Source organism: Polyodon spathula, chromosome 30 (assembly GCF_017654505.1).
Source record: "Polyodon spathula isolate WHYD16114869_AA chromosome 30, ASM1765450v1, whole genome shotgun sequence".
Taxonomy (NCBI): Eukaryota; Metazoa; Chordata; class Actinopteri; order Acipenseriformes; family Polyodontidae; genus Polyodon; species Polyodon spathula.
In genome coordinates, this window is record NC_054563.1 from 314133 (window position 1) to 339132 (window position 25000).

Below are 25000 nucleotides of genomic sequence, written 5' to 3' on the forward strand. Positions count from 1 at the left end.
TCTGGTAACACTGTGTGTGTGTGTTGGATTCATTAACACGGGGGTCTGGTAACACTGTGTGTGTGTGTTGGATTCATTAACACGGGGGTCTGGTAACACTGTGTGTGTGTGTTGGATTCATTAACACGGGGGTCCAGTCTAAAGCAGGATTGAGGACCAGCTTGCCCAGGTAAAGCAAGACAGCCCTGTTCACCCTTGCTGTTCCATTCTTCTTCTTTCGCATGGCATTTGAAAAGAACCAGACGAGTTTCTAGCTGTGTGTTGGGTTTTGAAAGCCATTCGATGGCATGTAGGGTCGCCAGCTGGATTCCATGTGCAGCGTGCAGCGGCAGTGATGGGAGTGATGGCTTGCACTGCAGACACAATTGGGGGACTCCTTAATTCACCACTGGGGGAGGAGGCAGCCGCGAAACGATGAAAGCAATGTGAACTAAATGCACTTACCGCTGGGGAAGCTTGTCCGAGCCTGTCTCGGGAGTGAGCACGCACCTGGAGGGGAAAAATAAAGAAATCCAAACAGAGTTTAGCGGTGATTGAAGTGCTGGTTATAATTATTGTTTCTGAGAAGATTATTATGGACAGCGGGTGGCCGGAGGAGCGCACGCATGCCTGAGCACACTGTTTAGTCATTCGGGAGCGAGCCAATATAAAGTGTAGGGAAATGTAGAATTGAGGCATAGTTAATGCGCTCTTCCCTTCACCACAGACATAACGCAGACCTAAACAAACAAGGTAGCTGCTTCCGCATCCAGCACTCGAAGAAAATCGCGGGCATTTGCCCAGCTTTTTGAGATGTTGTAGTAATAAAATAATGACTTGGATTGCATTATTGAGGAGTTTGGTGATAAAACAAGTGTTTTTATTGCTGGCTTGAGATCCCTACCACAAAATAAGAGTCCTCGCAAAACAAATGCTGTGTGTGTGAAGCCTGCTGTTGCAGCATATTGATCAGTGCTGATGGACAAATCTCTACCACTGATCTTTCCAGTAGCTCTTAATTTCAGGAGTTGTTGGTATGCTTTTGTAAGTGGGAGATAATAATCATTAACATTCCAGATCATTAAAATAGCATGCACAACGTTCTGGGGGGAAAAAAAAAAAAAGTGTTTTATTTAAAATGTCTTCCTGGGAGGGAGATATATACCAAATAAATGAGCCTTAATCCATAGAAAATATACACACTTGTTTCGGATGATGTCCAGCTGCTGAACACATTTAGGAAATCTGTCTTTGCCTATTCTTAATCCCCATCAATATAATCCTTGCTGTCTTTCCTGTTTATACATCCAAGTTGCTAGGTTGTTGTTATGCAAAATCAACACGCACTGTGACCTGGCAGGGATAACAGACGGCTTCCATTTGCCCGTAAACGTGTGCCCTCCCTGGACGAATGGCCCAAGAAGGGGTTGGTACACGACGTGGTCTGAAATGAAGATCATACACGTTTATTTACTTAGTTTTTGGATTTTTTCATGTCATGATTTTAATAAGTGGGCACAAACGCAAGTGCTCAAATATTTATGGATCCTATAAATGACCCTGGCTGTTGGGTTCCACCAGAACAGCCTTTCAGTGACTATCAGTTGAGTGACAACAGCACAGGGATGGGATTAAGACTCCTGTTGCGTAGCAGTTTGATCCAAATCCTGGCTTTACTGTGAGTTTAATACGAGGCACCTGAGCTTGTTACCTGTACACTGGGGCTAATCAAACACGCAGTGAAGCCTGGAATGGGTGAAACTGTTACACAACAGGAGTCTTATTCCAGTCCCTGCAGTGGAAGTTGCTGTGATCCAAGAATATGTCTGCATGTGTATTTTTAGGGCTCAATAATCAATAATAAAAAATAAAAAAAACTGGGAATGTACGTACAAACCTGTAAAACCAAAATCATCGTTTCTAATATGATTTACAATGGAAGAGTAACATTTTAAATCCAAAATGGGTCAAATTGACCCGCGTGGCGGTTCTAGTGTTAATACATAAGGTTCAAAGCACGGTTGTATGGGTTTGGTAGGAAGTTTACCCATGTGCAGTCTTCCGATCGGACCCTTTTCACCTCACCAGAGGGTTTGGCCGTTCGTTTAATAAGTACAGTAGGCCCATTCTTCTAAGGGTACGCCATTTGTAGCCTCCATGTTTTTTTCATTTCCTTTATTGGCACCACAGCTTGTTGCTGACGAAGCCCGAGGCTTTCACTTCAAAACCTAGAGAACATTCCAGCAAAAGGACGGCTACAAATGAGTTCTAATAAATTGTACACTTGTGTGTTCATGTTTATGCCTGGCACTACCGTAGTACTGTGCATTTGAGTTCGTATCCTCCTGTAATAGCTACTCCTTCATTATCGACTGTTTGCTGTATTCTGTACATTTTATTTTGGTACAACAGAATTCAATTCAGGTTAATGGGGGCGTCTCATTCCCATCCCTTTTTCCTCTAAACAGATTTCCCATGGATTCTTAGCATGGCCTTGTTATAGGTTTGAAAAGGCATTTGAGTTCCCTGACCTCTCCTTAGCCGGTTACTGACTAATAGCCAATAAAATCATCTTACAAAGTTTTGTTAGAATTAATGGGGAATTTTATGGTATTTTCTGAGCACTCCGAAGCCCTCAAAAGGTAGCAGATCTCTGCAACAATGTGGCTTACACCTGTCTAACTTCTAATTAATGTCCCAACCACATGGCCCTTGCGCTGTCACTTCTTTGTTTCTTGGAGAGGTGTGAAATCCTGCATTTTGCAAGCTTTGGGCGGGGAATTGTTGTTGCAACTCCACATTGTTTGCTGGTGAAATAGCGTAAGCCGCAGGCCAGTCCTAAATTTAGAAAACAATGACCGTTTTAACAATTGTGAATTGGATTTTTGTTAAGCACTAGATTTTCTTTTTTGTATGAAGACTTAACTGTACTCCTTTTGGGATGAATTGATTTTGTATTTTTTTTTTTTCTTACATCTGACTTTTTTGCTGTCATTTGGGCTTCAGGATTGTTTTGCCTCCTTACTGTAACACAGTTTTAATTTGCCATCACTAAAACATGCTTCACAAGGCATTATAAAAATGAGGAAATATGAGAACTCCCAGTGCACAAGCAGCGAGCCATTCCAGGTTTTTACTACCAGCTCCCATCCAAGCTTTTTGCCTCTATGGATTGTCTCGGCTCAGGCATGACTGATCTCCCAGTAAAATCTGGAATGGCTCACACTGCTGTGCATGTCCCTGAAGGTGCATGTCCCAAAGTGTATTGATTTCCCAGGGCTCTTCATGCGTGCACTGACCCTGTTTTGTGTTTTTGGTGACCAGCTAACACTGCCACAGGATGGCTTGCAGGTCATAGGGACCAGTCATTGTTGTCCCAACACATCAAGACTGGCTCTTCTTTCAACCTTTTGACTTCAGGGGAACGAATCTGGAACACCGAGCCTGAAGTGTGAATGTGAGCATGAGATGTGTGTTTCATCTTTTAATCTGGAAGTTTATGTCTGAAAAAAACAAAAAAAACAAAAATGCAAAACAACATTTTAATACTGCTGTAGAAGAAACCCCTTCTCTGAAATGACATATTTTGAAGCATTCCTCCAGGGTCTCTACCTGCATGAATATGAAACGATTTCATTCCACCCTTGCTTTGTTAATTGCTCTCTTTGATCTTATCCTCCAGGAGAGGAGTGGTAGTAAAATGAAGAGCTGCTGCTACTCTGGGTACATGCAGGCTTCTTCTGGGGGTGTCATTATTTTAAACAACATCCTTTCAAGTTCCAGGCTGTGTTTGCATTCGTAAAATCAGGCTGTGCTCCACATTGTAATCTGATAAAGATTTGTATCTCTGGGTAAAATTATCTTGACAGATAAAGCCATGTCACGTTGGTTCTTAATCAAGTTATGCACTTTTCAGGTGCTAGGCTGATGGTCTAAATGGTCTGTTCTTTTTGGTATTAGAAACGTGCTGCAGTGTCTGCTTAATTGAATTGCTTTTTTGTATTCAAAAAGAGCTCAGTTGCTGTTTGAGCGCTTTCTCTGTCCGGCTCCTCCTTCACACTGCTCTGCGGTGCTTCATTCCTTCTTGGACCCCCTTGGGCAAGAACTAAACAAGAACAACATTTGTAAAGGCTTCACAATGCTTGAGCTCCGATTTTACAAAAGAGCAAAAGCATTTTCCTAAACAAATACAACTGATGCATTTTTTTTTTAAATATGCATCTTGCAATACTTCAAAGCAATAAGGCTATAGTTCAGCCCAATTGGCACACCCTTTCCCGTTATAATACTTCATCTTGATCGCTTCAGTAAAGAGAAAATAATTGCAGGCTGTCATAAATGACAAATCGCAGCCCTGTTGATTTTGCAAACTTTTATTCATAGAGCAACAAGCAGCTGGACAGCTCTCAAACATATTATAATGTCCAAATCATTCAGATTGTGTATTGTGGAGCGTCTGGCAAGAGTTATTTGTAGCAATAATGAAACGGTTTGGAAACACAGTTTGGTCTTTTGTTATTTGAAACTGTTTTTGAGGAGTGGTGCTAGAGCACAAAAGCACTTCTCATGAATCGAATATAGAGCAATCCTTGGACATGCAGGCTGATCGCTCTTGCTGTATAGAGAAGCCTCGTGGTCTCTTTCAACGGAATGTCTTTTTTCAGTGTTCTTTAGACTCCTGTTGAACCCTATCCACTGGAAAGAGGCGTCTGTTCCATTATTGCTTTCTAATTCATCACTCTGCTTGGTATATACAATTTACTCAGCCTTGAATCAAAAATAAACTTCAGGGATGAAGGGAAATGAGTAGAAGGATCTGGGTGGGAGAAAGAAAATCCTGCTGGAGGGCTATCTTTATCAGAGTACCTTAAATCTGGTCTGGTTTACACTTTATTTATTTACTTGCTTGCAGACTACAAAACAAAGTGTCCACTGTCCATGACTGTTATTCTGTAGTGCTGTTATACCTGCTGAATTGAACTGAACTATACTGAGCTGCTGCAGCAAGTGTTAAGAGCTAGTGTTGAAGGACTTGTGTTCAACACTCCTGGGTGAATTTACTCTTTTATAACTGGTTCTCATTTTCCAATGTTTGTTGCATTCATTGAAGTCCAAAGACAGAATGACTGGGGAGATTGCACTGCTCCAAATTGCTCTGCGTGGCTAAAACAGATGCAGAGCTTGATCTAAGGAAGCAGCTCTCTGAATTCAGCTGTTTTAATTTAGGTTTGAACATACTTTATCTTCCACACTTTGTCCTTGTTCTATAGGTAGAGCAGAATATTGCATGGACACTCCTGGAGTGCTGTGGGTATTTCGCTCACGGCCGTAAACAACCTATTTTGTTATTTTTATTCAAAGGTTTTTACATCACTTGTCCACCTGGAGGCACTATCTGCTAAGTTACAGTTAAAATCCACAACCACAGTCGACACTTGGCCACTGATGTATTTATCGTCTTTACAAAAACCTGAAGGGTGAAGATGGTATTAAAGGGTGGATTATTGGCCATGATAGTGTAAGCAGTCCTTTCCTCATTCCTTCCTCTTAATCAGCGCTCTGGGCTCTTTGGAAAGGAAGAAGGGTTTAATGACAGCATGACAGCATGTTGATGGGAGCTGCTTTAGAGATCAACTCCAAAACAATACATCTATTAAAAAGATTAAACTAATCCAAGTGTGTTTGATTGGGACAGTAATCTAACACACTTGTTCATCTTTTCATGTCTTGTAAATGCTTCTCTTTCTCTTTTTCCCTCTTTTAGGGGAGGCATTCTCAAACAAGCAACAATCATTGGAGACAGACCAGGAGTCCTTAACAGAGCAGCAAAAGGAATGCACTGCCAAAAGGTAACTCCAAACCCACGACGGAGTGTATAGGAATTAGCAGTATAGGAAAGAGAACTCCTCTCTCAACACTGCAGAGCGCTCTAGCAGTATAGGAAAGAGAACTCCACTCTCAACACTGCAGAGCGCTCTAGCAGTATAGGAAAGAGAACTCCACTCTCCACACTGCAGAGCGCTCTAGCAGTATAGGAAAGAGAACTCCACTCTCCACACTGCAGAGCGCTCTAGCAGTATAGGAAAGAGAACTCCGCTCTCCACACTGCAGAGCGCTCTAGCAGTATAGGAAAGAGAACTCCACTCTCCACACTGCAGAGCGCTCTAGCAGTATAGGAAAGAGAACTCCACTCTCCACACTGCAGAGCGCTCTAGCAGTATAGGAAAGAGAACTCCACTCTCCACACTGCAGAGCGCTCTAGCAGTATAGGAAAGAGAACTCCACTCTCCACACTGCAGAGCGCTCTAGCGGTATAGGAAAGAGAACTCCACTCTCCACACTGCAGAGCGCTCTAGCAGTATAGGAAAGAGAACTCCACTCTCCACGCTGCAGAGCGCTCTAGCAGTATAGGAAAGAGAACTCCACTCTCCACACTGCAGAGCGCTCTAGCGGTATAGGAAAGAGAACTCCACTCTCCACACTGCAGAGCGCTCTAGCGGTATAGGAAAGAGAACTCCACTCTCCACACTGCAGAGCGCTCTAGCGGTATAGGAAAGAGAACTCCACTCTCCACACTGCAGAGCGCTCTAGCAGTATAGGAAAGAGAACTCCACTCTCCACACTGCAGAGCGCTCTAGCAGTATAGGAAAGAGAACTCCACTCTCCACACTGCAGAGCGCTCTAGCAGTATAGGAAAGAGAACTCCACTCTCCACACTGCAGAGCGCTCTAGCAGTATAGGAAAGAGAACTCCACTCTCCACACTGCAGAGCGCTCTAGCAGTATAGGAAAGAGAACTCCACTCTCCACACTGCAGAGCGCTCTAGCAGTGTAGGAAAGAGAACTCCACTCTCCACACTGCAGAGCGCTCTAGCAGTATAGGAAAGAGAACTCCACTCTCCACACTGCAGAGCGCTCTAGCAGTATAGGAAAGAGAACTCCACTCTCCACACTGCAGAGCGCTCTAGCAGTATAGGAGAGAGAACTCCACTCTCCACACTGCAGAGCGCTCTAGCAGTATAGGAGAGAGAACTCCACTCTCCACACTGCAGAGCGCTCTAGCAGTATAGGAGAGAGAACTCCACTCTCAACACTGCAGAGCGCTCTAGCAGTATAGGAAAGAGAACTCCACTCTCCACACTGCAGAGCGCGCGAGCAGTATAGGAAAGAGAACTCCTCTCCGCAGTTTTCAATGTGCAAGCCCCTCAACCAGGCTTGGGGTCAATTCCTGTTTATTTCAATTCCAATTCCTTTTTAAAATCAATTCCCAACTCCAATTTCTTTAATTGAATTGGAATTTATATTTTAGCGACATTTTAATAATTGTATTGATTGTTCAACTGCTTTCGTTTGAAGCCAGTTGAATTTGACTGGCAGTGACTTTAGTTCAAGTAATTTGCTGCCACTGTGTGAATCTGGTTTTAACAGAATGCTGGTGATTGCAATTTTGATTTGATGGAACTGATTAAAAGGGAATTTGAATTGTTTTTGAAAGGGAATAGGAATTGCTGTTTACCTGAACCTCCCCAGCAGTGCTTCTACTGTGAATTGTTACAAGTCTGAACTGTGCGCCCATGCTTTTGGAACGCACACATGTATAAAGGGAACTTTTTAAATGTATTATTGATTTAAATTACGAAATAGTAACATTATACCCGAGTTTTTACATGACATATTGCCAGTAAAAAAACAACAATAAAATAAGTTCTGATGGCTCGTCCGATTTCCTGGGGGGCGAGTCTTCAAAATCAGTCCCAGAAACAGCAAGAACTGTCAGCTCAGAGGACCCATCGGAAAGTCACAGGGTACACCTAAAAATAAACACATGAATTCTTCAGTTAACATTTGGAAAACAGGCAACAACCTGCAGTTTAAAAGCAGAGCTTTCTGTTTTTATTGTTCAAATTTTAAAAAGCTGTATAAATGAGTTTAAGAGAACTCACCGGGGCATTTTCCCCACCCTATGAAACGAGCGAGCCAACATACTGTAAAAAGATTCCTTGCTATATAGTGGCCGAGCGTTTCAGTGCTGTTTTTATTGGATTTTTCTATTTGAGCTCCCTGCCTGTTTAAGTGGAGGAGCGGAGTGTTTTCACCCCTGTCGCTAGTGCAGTCTGACTGCAGCACCCCCACGCGCTATTTAAATAAGTGGAACCAGAATTTAGTGCGAGTTTAACCTATTAAGTACCAAATTCGTTTCTTTGAAAAAAAAATCAGAACACAAGCTGTATTTATGTAATGTGATCATTTTAACATTTTAGACTTTTGCGGTTATCATAACAATTGAGTTGGGAAACATTTAAATAACTGGTGGATGACTCTTTAAAATGCTCCAAAAAATTACAAAGTAGCCTGTCCTCAAATGAGAACAATGGCACTTAATGGGTTAAAATGAAACGTCCTTGTTTTACGACTCAGGTTTTTAATCAGGGAGCACATGATCATGCCTTGAAAGGTGGCTCACTAATATAAGATCCATCATAGAAAAGTGTGCGTTTAATAAAACGCAAGCAAACGACAGTTACTGTACCATGATTTTTTGCTTATTAAACATGAATTGGTATCGATCTTTTCACCGTGTTTGCTAGGGATTCCAGTACAGGTGTAAATGTGTACAGTAGCCTGCTTGTCGTGCAGAGGGCTATGAACTGATATCAAGCTGTTCTAGCCAGTCCTGAAACGATATTGATACCGAAACAGCCATACCTCGATACGTAGTGTTTTAGATACCATGCCTTTGTGATACAGTAGTGTGTACCATCGGCGGGATTCAACTGCTTTTAAATAAGTATTATTATTAGTGTTGTTGTTGTTATTATTATTATTATTATTATTATTATTATTAGTAGTAGTATTGTTGTTGTTATTTTTTTAAATCTCTTTTCAGAGAGCTGTTTTTGAAGAGCAATGCTCAGCTGGCTTTCCGGTGTAGGCAGTTGCTGTCAGAACTCTCGTACATTTATCCTATTGAAGTGGTGAGCTGGAAATGCTTATTTCTTTGTGTGTGTGTGTGTGCGTGCATGTTAAGACAAACTGAGTTGTATTGTGTTTTGAAACCTTCATGAACCAAAATATAAACCTATCTAAATGATCGTACAGAAATGTGTACAAACAAATTGCATTTAGTTTGGCAAAGACGATTTTGATTGTGTGATCGCTGCACTCTGATTTTTACAGAGCAATCAAACGGATTATGTAATATGTGGAGTCAAGCTGCCAAACTCGGAAGATTTCCAAGGTACAGTATGAATGTTTAGTTTATTTTACACAATGGGGATGTTGACTCTATATACAGCGAGTCTGAAAACATGAAGCCTTTTATAGTGCCTTGTATATTTATCCCATGCTTTTACTTTCTTTTTTTTTTTTAATAATATACACTTTCCATATAAATACATCCGCTTGATTCACCTTTATTTACTGTGTTCTGCTCACATGTAGAACATCTCATCCAACTCTGTCATGATCATTATAACACAAGTAGACCAATCATGCAAGGTTGGTTCCACGGGGAAATATGTCGCTTTGGACAACAAAAACGTAGAATTGCATAGAGAAAACAGGAAGAAAATCCTGCAGGAAGAGGATCCCCGAGAGGTTTAACCTGTGTTTAAGATCTCACCTTATGTTGGCACACTGTGTTAACACGTGCTGGCGGAAATCACATTGGGCTTTCTGAATTGTATAACTTCATTTCAACAAAAGTAATTCAGGACTGAAAGGGTGAAACAATATTCTAATAGGATGTCGCATTGCTTAATGCAGACACAGCTATCAACGGCTTTTCTACATTAAACATTCAGTCTTCACTTAAAAAAACACAATCCTGGGGGGTAATGTTTAACTGAAATAATATATTTGAAAAGACAAATCTGGAATATTTTACTTGTAAAACTGGAGATTTTAAAGAATAAGTTCCCTTCTTTTCCCAAATCCTGTTAGTTCGGTTTTGACAGTGAATTGTACTCGATACTTCACTGTGTAAGGAGCCACATGATAAAGCTGTTTCACTTCCTTAGCCACAGCACCGGAGGAAACAGCTGGGCTGGCTCTCTTGCTTTTTTGAGAATGCTGTTCTTAGATTTTTACAGTACATGTGGGGTTATAAATAAATCTGTACAAGTACATTGAAATACATACTTTGACAAATACTGTTCTAAAAACAAATCAATCAAATTTAAATAGCATGTGCAGTCTGTATAGTTTGTATATGGACATTCAGATGTGTCTTTTCAATAGCTAGTTCATATGAGAATGATGGCATTAGTGTTATTATTAGTACAGTGCTACCCCGTTATAACTGGACCTGTTATAGCGCGGAATCGGTTAGAACACGGTAAGGCTGTGGGTTCCATTTCCCCCATCATGCAGTTTGACTCAAATTTTGGGTGAATGCTCCAGATATACAGTACGAAGCATGGCAGACGGCAAAATCTTTCTCTGTTAAAATGAAACTCGATGCGGTGGACACAGTAAGAAAAGGTGAAACTCAAGCAGCAGTTTGAAAAGATATAAATGTTGCAGAATCTACACTGCAAATAAAGCCAATTGAAAGAGCTGTGGGTGAGGCTGCGCATTGATCCAGGCATGTCTGGAAACAGCCTATCGGACAACAGAGCCAGTGTGCAGTAAAACCCAGCACTGCAGAGAAGAGCGTGTCAGAGTCAGTGTGCAGTAAAACCCAGCACTTCAGAGAATAGCGTGTCAGAGTCAGTGTGCAGTAAAACCCACCACTTCAGAGAATAGCGTGTCAGAGTCAGTGTGCAGTAAAACCCAGCACTGCAGAGAACAGCGTGTCAGAGTCAGTGTGCAGTAAAACCCAGCACTGCAGAGAATAGCGTGTCAGAGTCAGTGTGCAGTAAAACCCACCACTTCAGAGAACAGCGTGTCAGAGTCAGTGTGCAGTAAAACCCAGCACTGCAGAGAACAGCGTGTCAGAGTCAGTGTGCAGTAAAACCCAGCACTGCAGAGAACAGCGTGTCAGAGTCAGTGTGCAGTAAAACCCAGCACTTCAGAGAACAGCGTGTCAGAGTCAGTGTGCAGTAAAACCCACCACTTCAGAGAACAGTCAGTGTGTCAGAGTCAGTGTGCAGTAAAACCCAGCACTGCAGAGAACAGCGTGTCAGAGTCAGTGTGCAGTAAAACCCACCACTTCAGAGAACAGCGTGTCAGAGTCAGTGTGCAGTAAAACCCACCACTGCAGAGAACAGCGTGTCAGAGTCAGTGTGCAGTAAAACCCAGCACTGCAGAGAACAGCGTGTCAGAGTCAGTGTGCAGTAAAACCCACCACTTCAGAGAACAGCGTGTCAGAGTCAGTGTGCAGTAAAACCCACCACTTCAGAGAACAGCGTGTCAGAGTCAGTGTGCAGTAAAACCCACCACTTCAGAGAACAGCGTGTCAGAGTCAGTGTGCAGTAAAACCCACCACTGCAGAGAACAGCGTGTCAGAGTCAGTGTGCAGTAAAACCCACCACTGCAGAGAACAGCGTGTCAGAGTCAGTGTGCAGTAAAACCCACCACTGCAGAGAACAGCGTGTCAGAGTCAGTGTGCAGTAAAACCCAGCACTGCAGAGAACAGCGTGTCAGAGTCAGTGTGCAGTAAAACCCACCACTTCAGAGAACAGCGTGTCAGAGTCAGTGTGCAGTAAAACCCAGCACTTCAGAGAACAGCGTGTCAGAGTCAGTGTGCAGTAAAACCCACCACTTCAGAGAACAGCGTGTCAGAGTCAGTGTGCAGTAAAACCCAGCACTTCAGAGAACAGCGTGTCAGAGTCAGTGTGCAGTAAAACCCAGCACTGCAGAGAACAGCGTGTCAGAGTCAGTGTGCAGTAAAACCCAGCACTGCAGAGAACAGCGTGTCAGAGTCAGTGTGCAGTAAAACCCACCACTTCAGAGAACAGCGTGTCAGAGTCAGTGTGCAGTAAAACCCAGCACTGCAGAGAACAGCGTGTCAGAGTCAGTGTGCAGTAAAACCCACCACTTCAGAGAACAGCGTGTCAGAGTCAGTGTGCAGTAAAACCCAGCACTGCAGAGAACAGCGTGTCAGAGTCAGTGTGCAGTAAAACCCAGCACTGCAGAGAACAGCGTGTCAGAGTCAGTGTGCAGTAAAACCCAGCACTGCAGAGAACAGTGTCAGAGTCAGTGTGCAGCAAAACCCAGCACTGCAGAGAACAGCGTGTCCTCAGTGTGGCACTGCAGAGAACACGTGTCAGTAGTCAATGTACAGCAGAACCCAGCACTGCAGAGTGGCACTCCTCCTGGGCTACTCTAACCCGCTACATCATGAAAGTGTAAGCTAAAGGTTTTCTTTAAAAACCTCCCGCAGAACAATCCAGGAATTTAAAAATCACTTCCTGTTCATTTGGACAGAGAGCTTGAGATTTCTAGCCAGCTACTTATCAGGGTAAAGCAGAACTGAGAGAAAACTGCTCCCCCCCCCCCCCCCCCCCAACATGTAGATTTGAAGGGGTACTCCTACAGACTACAGCCCCCTGAGAGACCCCCCAACCATGGAAACATGGTTAAAACAACAGGTCTGAAGCTTCTGTTTTATAGCCAGTGATAGACTTCTCAATTGCGTGAGCCCAATAGCACGCAGTAGTAATAATAGAGGGGCCTGCAAGGAAGGAGAGGGGTCCAACAACACAGTGAGCTTCTCAAGTAGTCAGCTCCTAAATAATGCAGATTATAATCCTTGCTGTGGTGCTTTGTACAGTACAGGGGTTACTTTGCATTAGGAGGCTTTCCCTTGACGTGATGTTCTCATGTTTTAACAAAAAAAAAAAAAAGAAAGATGAATTATTAGTTTTCATTTAGAAAGTGTTATCTGATTTCCTGCAGGTGTGTGTTGGGGAAGATCTGATTTTAGACTTTTCTGCAATAGAAAAGCATGACTTCAAAGAGCTGGAGATTAATAATATAACGCAGGTTTACCCAGGTTGAAGGACAGACCCCACTGCCTAGCCATGATCGTAGCCTTCTGGTCACTGTTCAGCGGCTTCACCAAACAATTTAAACTTTATATATGAAAGGGGGAAGCTGACTTGTGCACCTGTGCTGTGGCACATGTAGGTCCTGACACTAGAACACCTCGTTTATGTTGCAGCTGTGAACTATTTCCCCAAGGAGGTCTGTGGCTGTTTTGGTCTCAAAGCTGTATATTCAGAAAGATGTAGTGAGTAATTCCAGCATGCGTTGTTGCCTGAAGTGTGAAGGCTTCCAATATGCATAACACTTTCCCAGCACGAGGCTTTCTCTGTTTCAAAGTAACTTACTCCTCCAACAGAGAACAAAAACAAAAAAAGTTTTATCTGTAGCGAATGTTTCAAAGGTCCTGGCCCGTTGTGGTGTTCTGTTGTCATCTTGTAAGCGATGGCAAAGTATTATATCCTGCAGTGAGACGGGACTTTCACACGCACTGTGCTGTACGCCATCAGATAGCAATGTGTTGTATTTCATTGGTCCCGTACCTGTGCAGTTTAATTCCAGTTAATGCGAGGAAAGCACAGTGTTGATTTGCAGTGTCAAAGATCAGGGCATGCAGGAGTTTTGTGCGTTTCCTACCCAATGCATAGCAAGGCACCGTTTGAGGCCTGTTGGGGACTGTGTTTCAGAAGCGTTGATTGAGAGGTACTGTATGTATCAGTTCCTTTGTGTATTCTTCACAACACTATGCTGCGTTTTTTTCAAGTCTTTTTTTATGCACTGTACCCCTTTCTCAAAGCTAGTTGTCAGCTATCAGGGCAGGCCTGGGAACTTCATCTTCATCTCCATCTTCATTTTTCTTCTGGGCTGAAATATAATTTATTTTGCAGATTGTTTAAATAAAAAATAATTAAATAATACATTACAAAAGGATATAATGAAATAATGCATTACAAAAGGATATAATCAAATAATGCATTACGAAAGGATATAACCAATGAAACGTGTGGATTTTAGGATTAATCTTGTGCAGTGATGCCATGTAGAGCTGTTTTGTCTTTTCAGTGTTGTTTTAAATTAACCAGCAAACCCTGAACCTAAGCCGGTAACACAGGATACAGGACAAGGCACGTGACTTGAGATTTGAGAACGTGTGTATTTATCCTTCCCTCCCCCTTCCACTACATTCTAGAAAAAAACACCACAATGAAGTTTGGTTTCTAACAGTCAGGGGCATGTCACAATACCCACAAGTATGTCCCAGAATGCTGAAAACCCCAAAACAATGTACGAGTTCTGAGAATACACTAAAGCTCCTACAGGAATTGGATTTTTGGCAACTCGATTTACTAACAAGAAAGTGATGCACGTCTTGCTTGTTAAAAATTCACTTGGATCATTTTTTGGTCTTGGAAGTGTCCACTGTTGCTTAATAAGATACAGGTGGAGCTCATTAAGTCACCAGTAGCACCAAGTGAAAACCTTTCATGCTGTATTTAAACTAGAGAGAACCCAGCTCTCATGGCATTTAAAATACCTGAATTCCACAACCACAGAATGAAACGTCGTTTACAGAACATTTGAAAGAATAAATCTGTGACTCTTATTTTCCTTTTTTATTTGTTTCTGCTGCAGCGAGGGACGACGGAAGCGTCGCGGTTGCCCTGGGTTACACAGCCCATATTGTGCTGATGGTTTCCTGCTTTCTGCAAGTTCCGCTCAGGTATCCGGTTGTCCACAAGGGCTCCAGGTCTTCAATTAAGGACAATATCACAGACCAGCTGTCGGAAAAGGAGAGAGAGTAAGTGTTCCTTCTGTCTTGTGCTGCTCATGGAGACTGAAGTCCAGTAGAAGAGTCTGTAGAGGAAAGCCCTAGAAGAGTCCATAGATTAAAGATTACACTGACCGTTTTTACCTTCTCGAATCCAGCAGTGGCAGAGTCTGCTTCATCAGGATATCTGGGTCTCAAAACCTTTATCAAACAAGGAAAACAATGTGTAAATGTCCATCTCAGTTCATTTAGTTAGTTAAAGGGCAAGCATATGTAGTGGATAACATATTTATTTCCTCCCCAAATAAAGTTCCCTCCCTCACAACTAATTTACATTTTTATAACAATACACCAATACAACAATAAAATTCCTTTTTGAGTTGCATTTATGTATTGTTTGGTGTTTTTTAATTTGAAATCTGATTCATTGTTTGCATCGGTCTGCATAATGCATTTCCTTGTGATTTACGATCTCATTCTCTCAGAACAGATTTTTCATATTGACTGGGATAAAACATTTTCTGGTAACGCTGACCCTCATAGGAATAGCTGCTGTGATTTTTCGAGGTGGTAATTCAGATCACATTGTTTGTGAGGGATTCAGAAAAGGGATTTGGCACTGAAGCAGTTTTCATCTGCTCAAAGTCCAAGTTCAGTCCTTAGTTAGCAGGAGATGAACAATGGGTATCCTTATTGATTTGGAAGGCTCTGTTTCTTTAATTCGTTTAAGGCATGTGAAAGAATACATGCTAAAACAAATCTGTTTCAATGATTAGCAGGTTTACGTCGTATAAAACATTTAAAATGTGTTGCGGGGGGGCACAATCCATCTAGGATCAGATATGGGGTTGAAAAAAAAAGTTGACGTGATCCTAGCTCGTACCATTTACTCAACAGTGAAACAGCCAAGGATCTTGGGTCAGAAGCACTGGAATTGATTCCAGATGTGATCCAGCCCCAGATCTTTTTCCAAAGCTCCAGTGAGAGCCAGGCGTTGGTTCTTTATTTATAAAATTAATAATGAGGGACCTTTCAGGAGACCTGTTCTTCTCAAGGCTTGCTCACGCAAGCTCTGGGTCGGAGTTGCAAATAATAATTCATCGCGCCCCCCCCCCCCCTTTTTATTACCTAATCCTTGTCTTTCGATCTTTCAAGCAAGTTGTTTATTCATAATGTTTCTGTGGTTGCAGATTTAAATATGTTTGGCACACGTTCTTTTTAATGAGATGCCTGGAGGAGGGGGATGAGAACTTTTAGGTTAGAAATGTTATTGATGACGGACACGCTTAAATGCACTGCGTGCCTTTACAATTGTATTATTATTTTAAACAAGAAGTTCATTTTGTAGTGCTGCTTTCTAAAAGAAACGTTAGTCAGCTTTAGCTGTATTTGAGTTGTGTTTGTGTGCGTGTGAGCGTATGTGCTTGTTAAGTGTTTCATTTATTTGTTTTAATTTTCAGGTTGGTAACGTGTCTGGTTTTAGTTTCAGTGTTCCACAGTCATGTAACAGTTTCCATTGCTCAGGGTAATAATGCTGGTAAAGACTTTGGCAAGTTGGAGGAAGGGAGTAGAACCGACAGTCAGACTAAACAACTGTCACTGCCTGGCTCTGTGTACTAGAGCAATAGTTCTGCATTTTCAGGAGTAATTAAGCATCTTTGTTGGGGGAGCTTGCATGAATTTGCAAATACACCACCGTTTCTACAACTGATGCCTCCTAAATCGTTTCACCTAGAAACGTCATATTCTCAGGGTTTGTTTGGTCTCTCTTATCGTGGACAACAGCAGAATGTGGATAAAATCCTTTGTCCCGAGGTGTCCACGTTACGAGGACAGTTCTGCTATTGCTAGGGTGGTATACGAGAGGGGTGAGTTATACTATGGAGACGTTTTATTCTTGTGTTCCTTATTCCCTGGAAATTCTGGCATGGATGAGAACATTACTAAATCAACTGGCCTTGCAACTCAACCATTGACACTTGAAGTCTGATTTCTTTGTAGAACTGCACAGATCTTGCTGTATGCTTTTTGCTTTTTTAAAATTTTGTTTTTTTAATAACATCCTAAACCTGAAGCCTGTTTCTCATTCCCTTGAGCTGCTTTTAGAGACATATTTAAAGGAGAAATAAAAAGCCTGTGTGTGTGTGTGTGTGTGTGTGTCGGTGCTGATGAGCAGCCCCCTGATTCCCCCCTGCGGATCGATAATGTACTTGCCACGCACCACTCAACGAATTGTTCCTACACCCATGGAATTGCATTATAACTTAAGGTTTGTCTGGAATCCTTTTGGACGCCATATGTGGATGAATCACTTTGCAGCTTTACAAACAGAGTGTTGATAAATGATTACCTGTGGTCACACAGCATGGTGCAGGCACCATGGCAGCTGGCTAACCGATTTTTCTTCTGTCAATATCAGCCCCTTGTCTGACTGTAACTCTTCACAGGTCAGGGAACACTATATATATTGCCAGCTTTAAGTTTTTGTTTTACCTTTTTAATTAATAGTTTTTTTCAGTTCCTCACTGTTATGGAGTGACATGTGACAAGCTAGAGAAGTGACTCTCCTGACCTGTGACAAGCTAGAGAAGTGACTCTCCTGGAGGGTAAATTAATTACTTTCTGCAATGATTATAGATCTGAATTCATAGGTAGTCTGTATACATGCCTTGGGAACGTGGTGTTACACGGAACATGCCTGGACTGTGTAGGTCTTTAAATCCTAGCACTTAATCATCTGGTGTCTCCCTGATTTATCTCGAGTCCTGATCTACCTAATGTTACCTTAGGTAAGTTAGACACACGTTAGTCTGCAGAGCCAGTACAATTTGATCGGTGTTTTCATTTTAAATTACACCTGTTTGCACCTTTTATATGCTTAAACTGGTATGTTTAACATTAAAATAAGGCTAGAAGTTTGATCAACAGCCATCTCATGTTCTGTGTTAGTCCTAAACTTGATTCCAACATCCTGCAACATGCATTGGTTCTGATGAATTGTAGTGTGTTTTTATAACGTGCTCTACAGCATTAAATAATAGAACTCTTTGAAGCGATGTGTGGCATCAGAAGCGGTCTGTTTCTATAAGTGCCATGTTCTGAATTCTCCTTGTGTTGGAGTAGTTAAACAGACACAGGTAAACAAATGTTTTATTTTCTGAACACGTTCAGCCAGTGAGATCACACTTTTACTATTTTTAAAGTAATTGCAGTTAACAAAATAGTGCAATGAAATATGTTGCCGTGCACATCCGTTCATTCTATATAGGTCTCAAGTGTGCAGTTTTCGCAAACATGTATTTCCATTTCAAAACATGATCTCTGGTATGACACTAGGTTAAAGAAAGCCCTGTTTGTTTGCAAGCCATGCTTTTTAGACTGTCTTGCACTTCCCTGGAGAGTGAAACTGCCCCCACCCCTTCACTGGCTTCTTTCCTTTCAATAACCCTGTCGACTGACATGCTTTCAGCCAGCAACATGATTTAACCCACCTACACTGCTGAGGTGAAATGAGCCAAGTGCAGGTGTAAACAGATTCAAACATAGACACCGAGAGCTTCCTTTAACCTAGAGTCCTATCAGATATCATGCTATGCAATTTCAGAGTGTGCAGTAACATGCGTGTCTTTTAAAACTGCACACTGGAGACCTGTGTAGCTAATGGAAGTGCACAATGGCCAAGGCTTCTGGAATTATTTTGTTTGCTACAATTACTTTAACGGCTCGTTGCACAGACCTAAGGTAACATTAGCAGGTAGTGCGAATCGAGGGCTGTGAAGCCAGCTGTCAGTGGAACAAGGAAACGGCTGCAATTGCAAGTAAAGAGGAAACCACAGCAAGTGCTGGGATGGAAGGATCTCTGACATGCAGCATTCTGCCAGTCCTACCAATATTATCAAGCATATAGTGAGACAACTGGGGTTCAAAGCATGACCAGAAGGTGCATGTTCTGTTTTTCCTTTCATTTTAATTCCAGTGCTCTCCACTAAAACTACAGTGTTTCGCTTGCTACCTCCCCCCCTGCCTTGGATACCTCTCGTGTTTATCATAAGTAGGTGTGACAGGTGCTGACTAGCAAGCTAACGAACATCACTTCTAGGAAAAGCCCTGCAGCTGATTCTGGTTTCTGATCTGCTGCAGAGTGTTACGTGTTGATTATATGAGGCAGTATAGGTGTGTTGGAGCAGTGCAGTGCAATCTTGGAAATGGGTGAAGAAGCATTTCTGTCGGTACAATTAAACTGTAGCATGTGATTTCCACACCCTACTGAACAATACAGTACATACCTGCCGCTCCGCACACAATGCTCTTTTACACCCCAAGTTCGAATTTGGTGTTCACTTCATGTTAATGAGCAATCCCTTCTCCCTGCACTTAACTTGCAGTTCAGCAAAGAACACCTTTTCTTACACACGACTCTGGTCTTAAACAGTGTGTTAAATTCCATTTGATCTGCGCATGAGTATGAATCCAGTGTCCAGATGCTTTTACAGGATGTGAAGAGCAACAGCACATGCAATGGTGTGTGTGTGTTTGTGTAAAAACAAGAAGCTGATCAAAAATGTGAACACAGATCCTGCCTCTCGCCACATTGATTTGCTGTCGCACTTTTTTGCAGGTACGTTCTGTAAATGGAAGGAACGGTGGTTATACTTTTTGATACTGGAGCTCTTATTTTGTATTTCTAGCAGTGGCAGGGAAGGTATTAATAACATACTTGCATGGAAGTGGCTACAGATACCCTATATTGCCCCTTTTAAAGGTTATGCGGCAGGTTTAGACAGCCTCTCATCACCCGCCCTCTAATGCAATGCCACTTTGGTGCATGACTTTGAAACATATGCTTGGTGGACAAATACTCAGTTGAGTTGTACACCCAGGTCAGATTGGCAGCATGGATTTTGTTTTGTTTTGGTAAGTGGTAGTATTGCTAAAGGTACTTTTTAAATGATAAAGAAGTAGAGGTATCTCCCAAGCCTGTGAGACCGGGGTGTACTGAGAGAATTGGGGAAGGTCTTGTGGGGGTGGTGGGTGCTGCAGATTCAGATGCTATAATAACTCGGAGAGAGAGAGCTGTTGAAAGTGCAACAGCAGCGGAGAAACTGGGACATGCAGGTCCATTGCACCTTTCACATTGACCATTGCATTACCTCGACTGTAGCTTTCGACTACTTCACAGTTCCTGTTAAAGAATAAAGAAGGGTGAAAAAAACTGGAAATAGTCTAGACCTTAAGACAACCTTTCAGCCTCCATGAAAAATCCTTTCCAGAGCCAAATCATAAATCATGTGCAGAAACTGACCCTGCTGTGTGTGTTTTTTAAATGGTAGGGTTTAACCCCAACCCCCGCTCAATAATGAACCATAAATGGAGAGTATTAAAAACGTGAACCCTCTGGTTCACCCAAACTCTTTTACTTCAGCATGATGAGGTGTGGGGAGAGTTATGGTCCAGGGATAGCGGGCAGTTGGAGTTTGTCAAGTTGTCTTAACTGGATGTTTTTGTATTAAAGAATGCTTCAGGCTGCTGTGGAAATGTGGAGCTTTACCCTGTAGAGCCGGGTTCATTTATTTCAGGTTGTCCTTTTTTTATGATGGCCTCCTTTCACTGAAAAAAATGAGCGTTTTGCTTCTCTGCCCCTATTATCTTTTTGTGTCTCTCCCTCTTCGCCTCCCACCAAGTGCTTTGTCCAGAGTCCTAAAAATGTAATGACCACCTCAAACCCCCATTTCTCTTAAACATTTGTATTCTGCTTCAACACAAAACGAGTTGCAGTTAATTTAGGTTCCAGAAATCCTTACGGCTTGAGGTTGTGCTCTCAAAAGTAAGTAGACAAAAAAAAAAAAAAAAAACATACATTCAGCCATCCTTAATTTTGTGCTTTGGATGAGTAACTCAGGGCGGTTCATTTAAATCTCCAGCATGCATCTTGGCTGTTTGTTTAGTTCTGTAGAAGTTTCTTTTTCTGTTTTACAGATGCTTTCAAACCTTAGCAAGCGGGATACATGCTTTGTGAAGAAGGATCCAAGTCTTAAGAATGTAATAAAGAAGAAGAATGCTTCCTTGTTGTTCCGGGTTTAGAGCCAGTTGTACCCTAGTGGGCTATTCGATACCACAGTCATGAATAGCGTAAATCCTGTCTAACTTACTTACCCAGTGCATATATTATACACATTTTTACACTTTGAAGGTGTCTCAAGTCCAGCGTGTTATGGTTTTGCTCTGCAGATGTCCAGCGCTTTCTTTGTAGTGCCAGTGTTTTAATAAAGTAACATATCTGATCTGCCTGCTATAGCTGGAGAGAAAAGACAGATTCAATAAAGCCGGGAATCCTTTCGATTGGATTCCAGCACAGAAGTCTGTGTCCCGTCCCGTCCCCCCTCCCCTCCCCGAATTCTTTGAATTCAGTGGGCTTGGGAACATGTTGCACCCACATTTCCATAGCTGTGTCCCAGAACGACTGATTATAACAGAATAAAAGATGCAAGCCAGATGGGCTGTGTAATATTGAGAACAGGTGAAGGCAGTTAAAATCAAGTGGTGCCTTATAGCAGCTTTTATTAGACTGGATTAAAGGCAGACTACCTCTTATAGGCAATTAAAATAAACAAAAAACAACACGCTTGTGAGTGAGCCTGTAAAAATGAGACTGAAAATATTTTAACTGGAGCCCGTAACTCTCCTCTTAATACAGATGTAAAGATTTGTACAGTTGAGAAATCTTTTAAGAACACCAATGCAGAAGTGGGTTCATTTTGAAGGAGCTTGGATCCTTGTGGTTTGGGCTGACTCTTCACTGTGAGCGTGCCTTCTCGGATCCTGCAAGGAAACGTATTGCAGACGGGTTAACGCTTTGAGCTGTTTTGTAATGCTAAGCAGGAAGAGGACACTAACGAACAAGAGCAAATGCATCTCAGAGGAGCTGCCTGGGTTTGAAATGCAAACGCTGAAAGAGTGAAAAGTCTAATAACAATTAGTGTGATTGATTTTTAATTTTTTTTTTTTGTGGGGGGGGGGGGGTGTTGTGAATTTTCACCTCTAAACACACATTTTGCCATGGTGGTGTATAGTGTTGCACTATTCGTCTTCGTTTTTAAATCATTATTTTGCAGAAGTGCAGAAAATGAAGCTTGATGCCCAGCTGCTGTTAAGATGAGGTATTGCATAGACATCATCACCAGTGTCTGTTCATATTGAACAGGGATTCAGAAAACCAGAGCTCTGAGCCTTGTAGGATATTCTCTGGATTCAGAAAGCCGGGGCTCTGAGCCTTGTAGGATATTCTCTGGATTCAGAAAGCCTAGGCGCTCAGCCTTGTAGGATATTCTCTGGATTCAGAAAGCCGGGGCGCTCAGCCTTGTAAGATATTCTCTGGATTCAGAAAGCCGGGACGCTCAGCCTTGTAGGATATTCTCTGGATTCAGAAAGCCGGGGCGCTCAGCCTTGTAGGATATTCTCTGGATTCAGAAAGCCGAGGCGTTCAGCCTTGTAGGATATTCTCTGGATTCAGAAAGCCGGGACGCTCAGCCTTGTAGGATATTCTCTGGATTCAGAAAGCCGCGGCTCTGAGCCTTGTAGGATATTCTCTGGATTCAGAAAGCCGGGGTGCTCAGCCTTGTAGGATATTCTCTGGATTCAGAAAGCCGCGGCTCTGAGCCTTGTAGGATATTCTCTGGATTCAGAAAGCGAGGGCTCTGAGCCTTGTAGGATATTCTCTGGATTCAGAAAGCCGGGGCGCTCAGCCTTGTAGGATATTCTCTGGATTCAGAAAGCCGGGACGCTCAGCCTTGTAGGATATTCTCTGGATTCAGAAAGCCGAGGCGCTCAGCCTTGTAGGATATTCCCTGGATTCAGAAAGCCAGGACGCTCAGCCTTGTAGGATATTAAAAGCAGACTTTTAAAGGAGGCCTGAATCTAACCATTAGTGATGCAGAATGTGAAATAATTCAGAAGTGACTGTTTCTGTTTCCAATCTAGAACACAAAGGTTACCACAACTGGGGACATTTAAAGAGATCTAATCACAAACCTGTCATTTTGAGACATTTTTTTTATGTAACCTTAAGAATTGTATTGCAAGCTTAATTAGGGAAAACACCCATTTAAAAAAAGTGTTTATGACAGATCAATGTAATAATTTGCCAGATATTGGAACCTGCAGCTTTCTGATTTGTTACTGTTCACTTAGTTATTGGACAGGTACCTTTTTAAGTAATGTCTTGATTTGTGCTTGTGTCCCATCATCGTGAGATTATTGTTGAAAGAGTTAATACAGCCTGCACATCTGCAGAATACCTGCTTTATTGTCTCTAAGATATCATATTTTATTGCCCACAAAGGAAGACTGTGACACAAATCACTTTTAGTCCTGATGTATCAGGCTTGTGTAATGTGTAAATATGGTTTTCTTCAAAAGGCATTTAGTATTTTGATGTACATAAAAAAACAAACCCTTGTTGCCATGCTTTTTGGTGACGCTCTTCTGAAAAGCCTCCTCGAGGACGGCGCTGGAAGCATTTCCAATGGGCTTCAGCAAGGCTAATTCAGCAATACTGATTTTTTGCTGGAATATATTTAATGAGCATGGCCAATACTGATCTAAGCAGAAACAGCAACAGAAAACCGTGCAGACAAGCCAGGAATTAAATATTAGTAAAATCTAAATGATCGAAAGATAACCCCTTTAACAAACATGTCCAATCAGGATCCTGCAGGGATATTGATAACCTCTTCAACACAGAGGGGTCTGATCAGGATCCAGCAGGGATATTGATTACCTCTTCAACACAGAGGTGTCTGATCAGGGTCCAGCAGGGTCATTGATAACCCATTCAACACAGAGGTGTCTGATCTTGCGGGATATTGTTAACCCCTTCAACACAGAGGTGTCTGATCCTGCAAGGATATTGATAACTTTTGTCAAAACATTTGAATTTATTTAAGTTTCTTTAGCATTTTTAAATTTTAGCACTTCTTTTTTTAATAGCTATGGATGTATTCTTGAAATGACAATTTGAGTAATTAACACCGCTTAAGAAAATGCATTCCTCTTCAGAACATAGTTTGGTAGTATCTGTACTAAATGTTCTCAAGATACACCCATCTCTTCAGAAATGCCTCTCTTGTTCTTCTGTCCTTGGACCTCCTGCCAGGGGTTGTTATCTGCTCAGACCGCTGGTTGAACCCCCAGAGATTCAGTACAGTGGGCTGTGGCCTGGGGTCTCAAAGTGGTTGGGTCATTCCATAATGTTTGCTGCTCTCTGCTCTCTTACTGTTTTAATTCTTATAATCTGTGTCTATCAACGTTGGAGAAATCCACCATTCTTCAGCAATGATGATTACAGTGTATCATTACACAGATAAACCAAAGGATGGATCTCGGCAGGATAAGCTTATGATACAGCACTACACTATATATTTATAGATCTCTATCTATTCTAATGGCTCTCAGCAGGGTAAGCTTATGATACAGCACTACACTCTGTATATTTATAGATCTCTCTCTATTCTAATGGCTCTCAGCAGGGTAAGCTTATGATACAGCACTACACTCTGTATATTATAGATCTCTATCTATTCTAATGGATCTCAGCAGGGTAAGCTTATGATACAGCACTACACTCTGTATATTTATAGATCTCTATCTATTCTAATGGCTCTCAGCAGGGTAAGCTTATGATACAGCACTACACTCTGTATATTTATAGATCTCTATCTATTCTAATGGCTCTCAGCAGGGTAAGCTTATGATACAGCACTACACTCTGTATATTTATAGATCTCTCTCTATTCTAATGGCTCTCAGCAGGGTAAGCTTATGATACAGCACTACACTCTGTATATTATAGATCTCTATCTATTCTAATGGATCTCAGCAGGGTAAGCTTATGATACAGCACTACACTCTGTATATTTATAGATCTCTCTCTATTCTAATGGCTCTCAGCAGGGTAAGCTTATGATACAGCACTACACTCTGTATATTTATAGATCTCTATCTATTCTAATGGCTCTCAGCAGGGTAAGCTTATGATACAGCACTACACTCTGTATATTTATAGATCTCTATCTATTCTAATGGATCTCAGCAGGGTAAGCTTATGATACAGCACTACACTCTGTATATTTATAGATCTCTATCTATTCTAATGGCTCTCGGCAGGATAAGCTTATGGTAAAGCATTGCACATTATGTATTTATAGATTCCTCTATTCTAAGTATGATGATAATTAATTCAATGACGTAAATCATAAATAAAATAAGCCCCACTAGTTGTGTGTACAGGTTTGAATACATGTTGCTAATGAGAGATCTGTTTTGAGATCAC

The 25000-nt window shown here is 41.9% G+C and overlaps 1 protein-coding gene across 1 annotated transcript in view; it reads left to right on the forward strand.

Annotated features, from left to right (window-relative positions):
* uvrag (UV radiation resistance associated gene) overlaps nucleotides 1–25000 on the forward strand; it is a 48678-nt gene that overhangs the window by 18208 nt on the left and 5470 nt on the right. The window contains exons 9-12 of the mRNA XM_041232572.1: nucleotides 5744–5828; nucleotides 8866–8953; nucleotides 9156–9216; nucleotides 14538–14703. Coding sequence (XP_041088506.1) covers nucleotides 5744–5828; nucleotides 8866–8953; nucleotides 9156–9216; nucleotides 14538–14703 — 400 coding nt within the window. The remainder of the gene's footprint in view (nucleotides 1–5743; nucleotides 5829–8865; nucleotides 8954–9155; nucleotides 9217–14537; nucleotides 14704–25000) is intronic.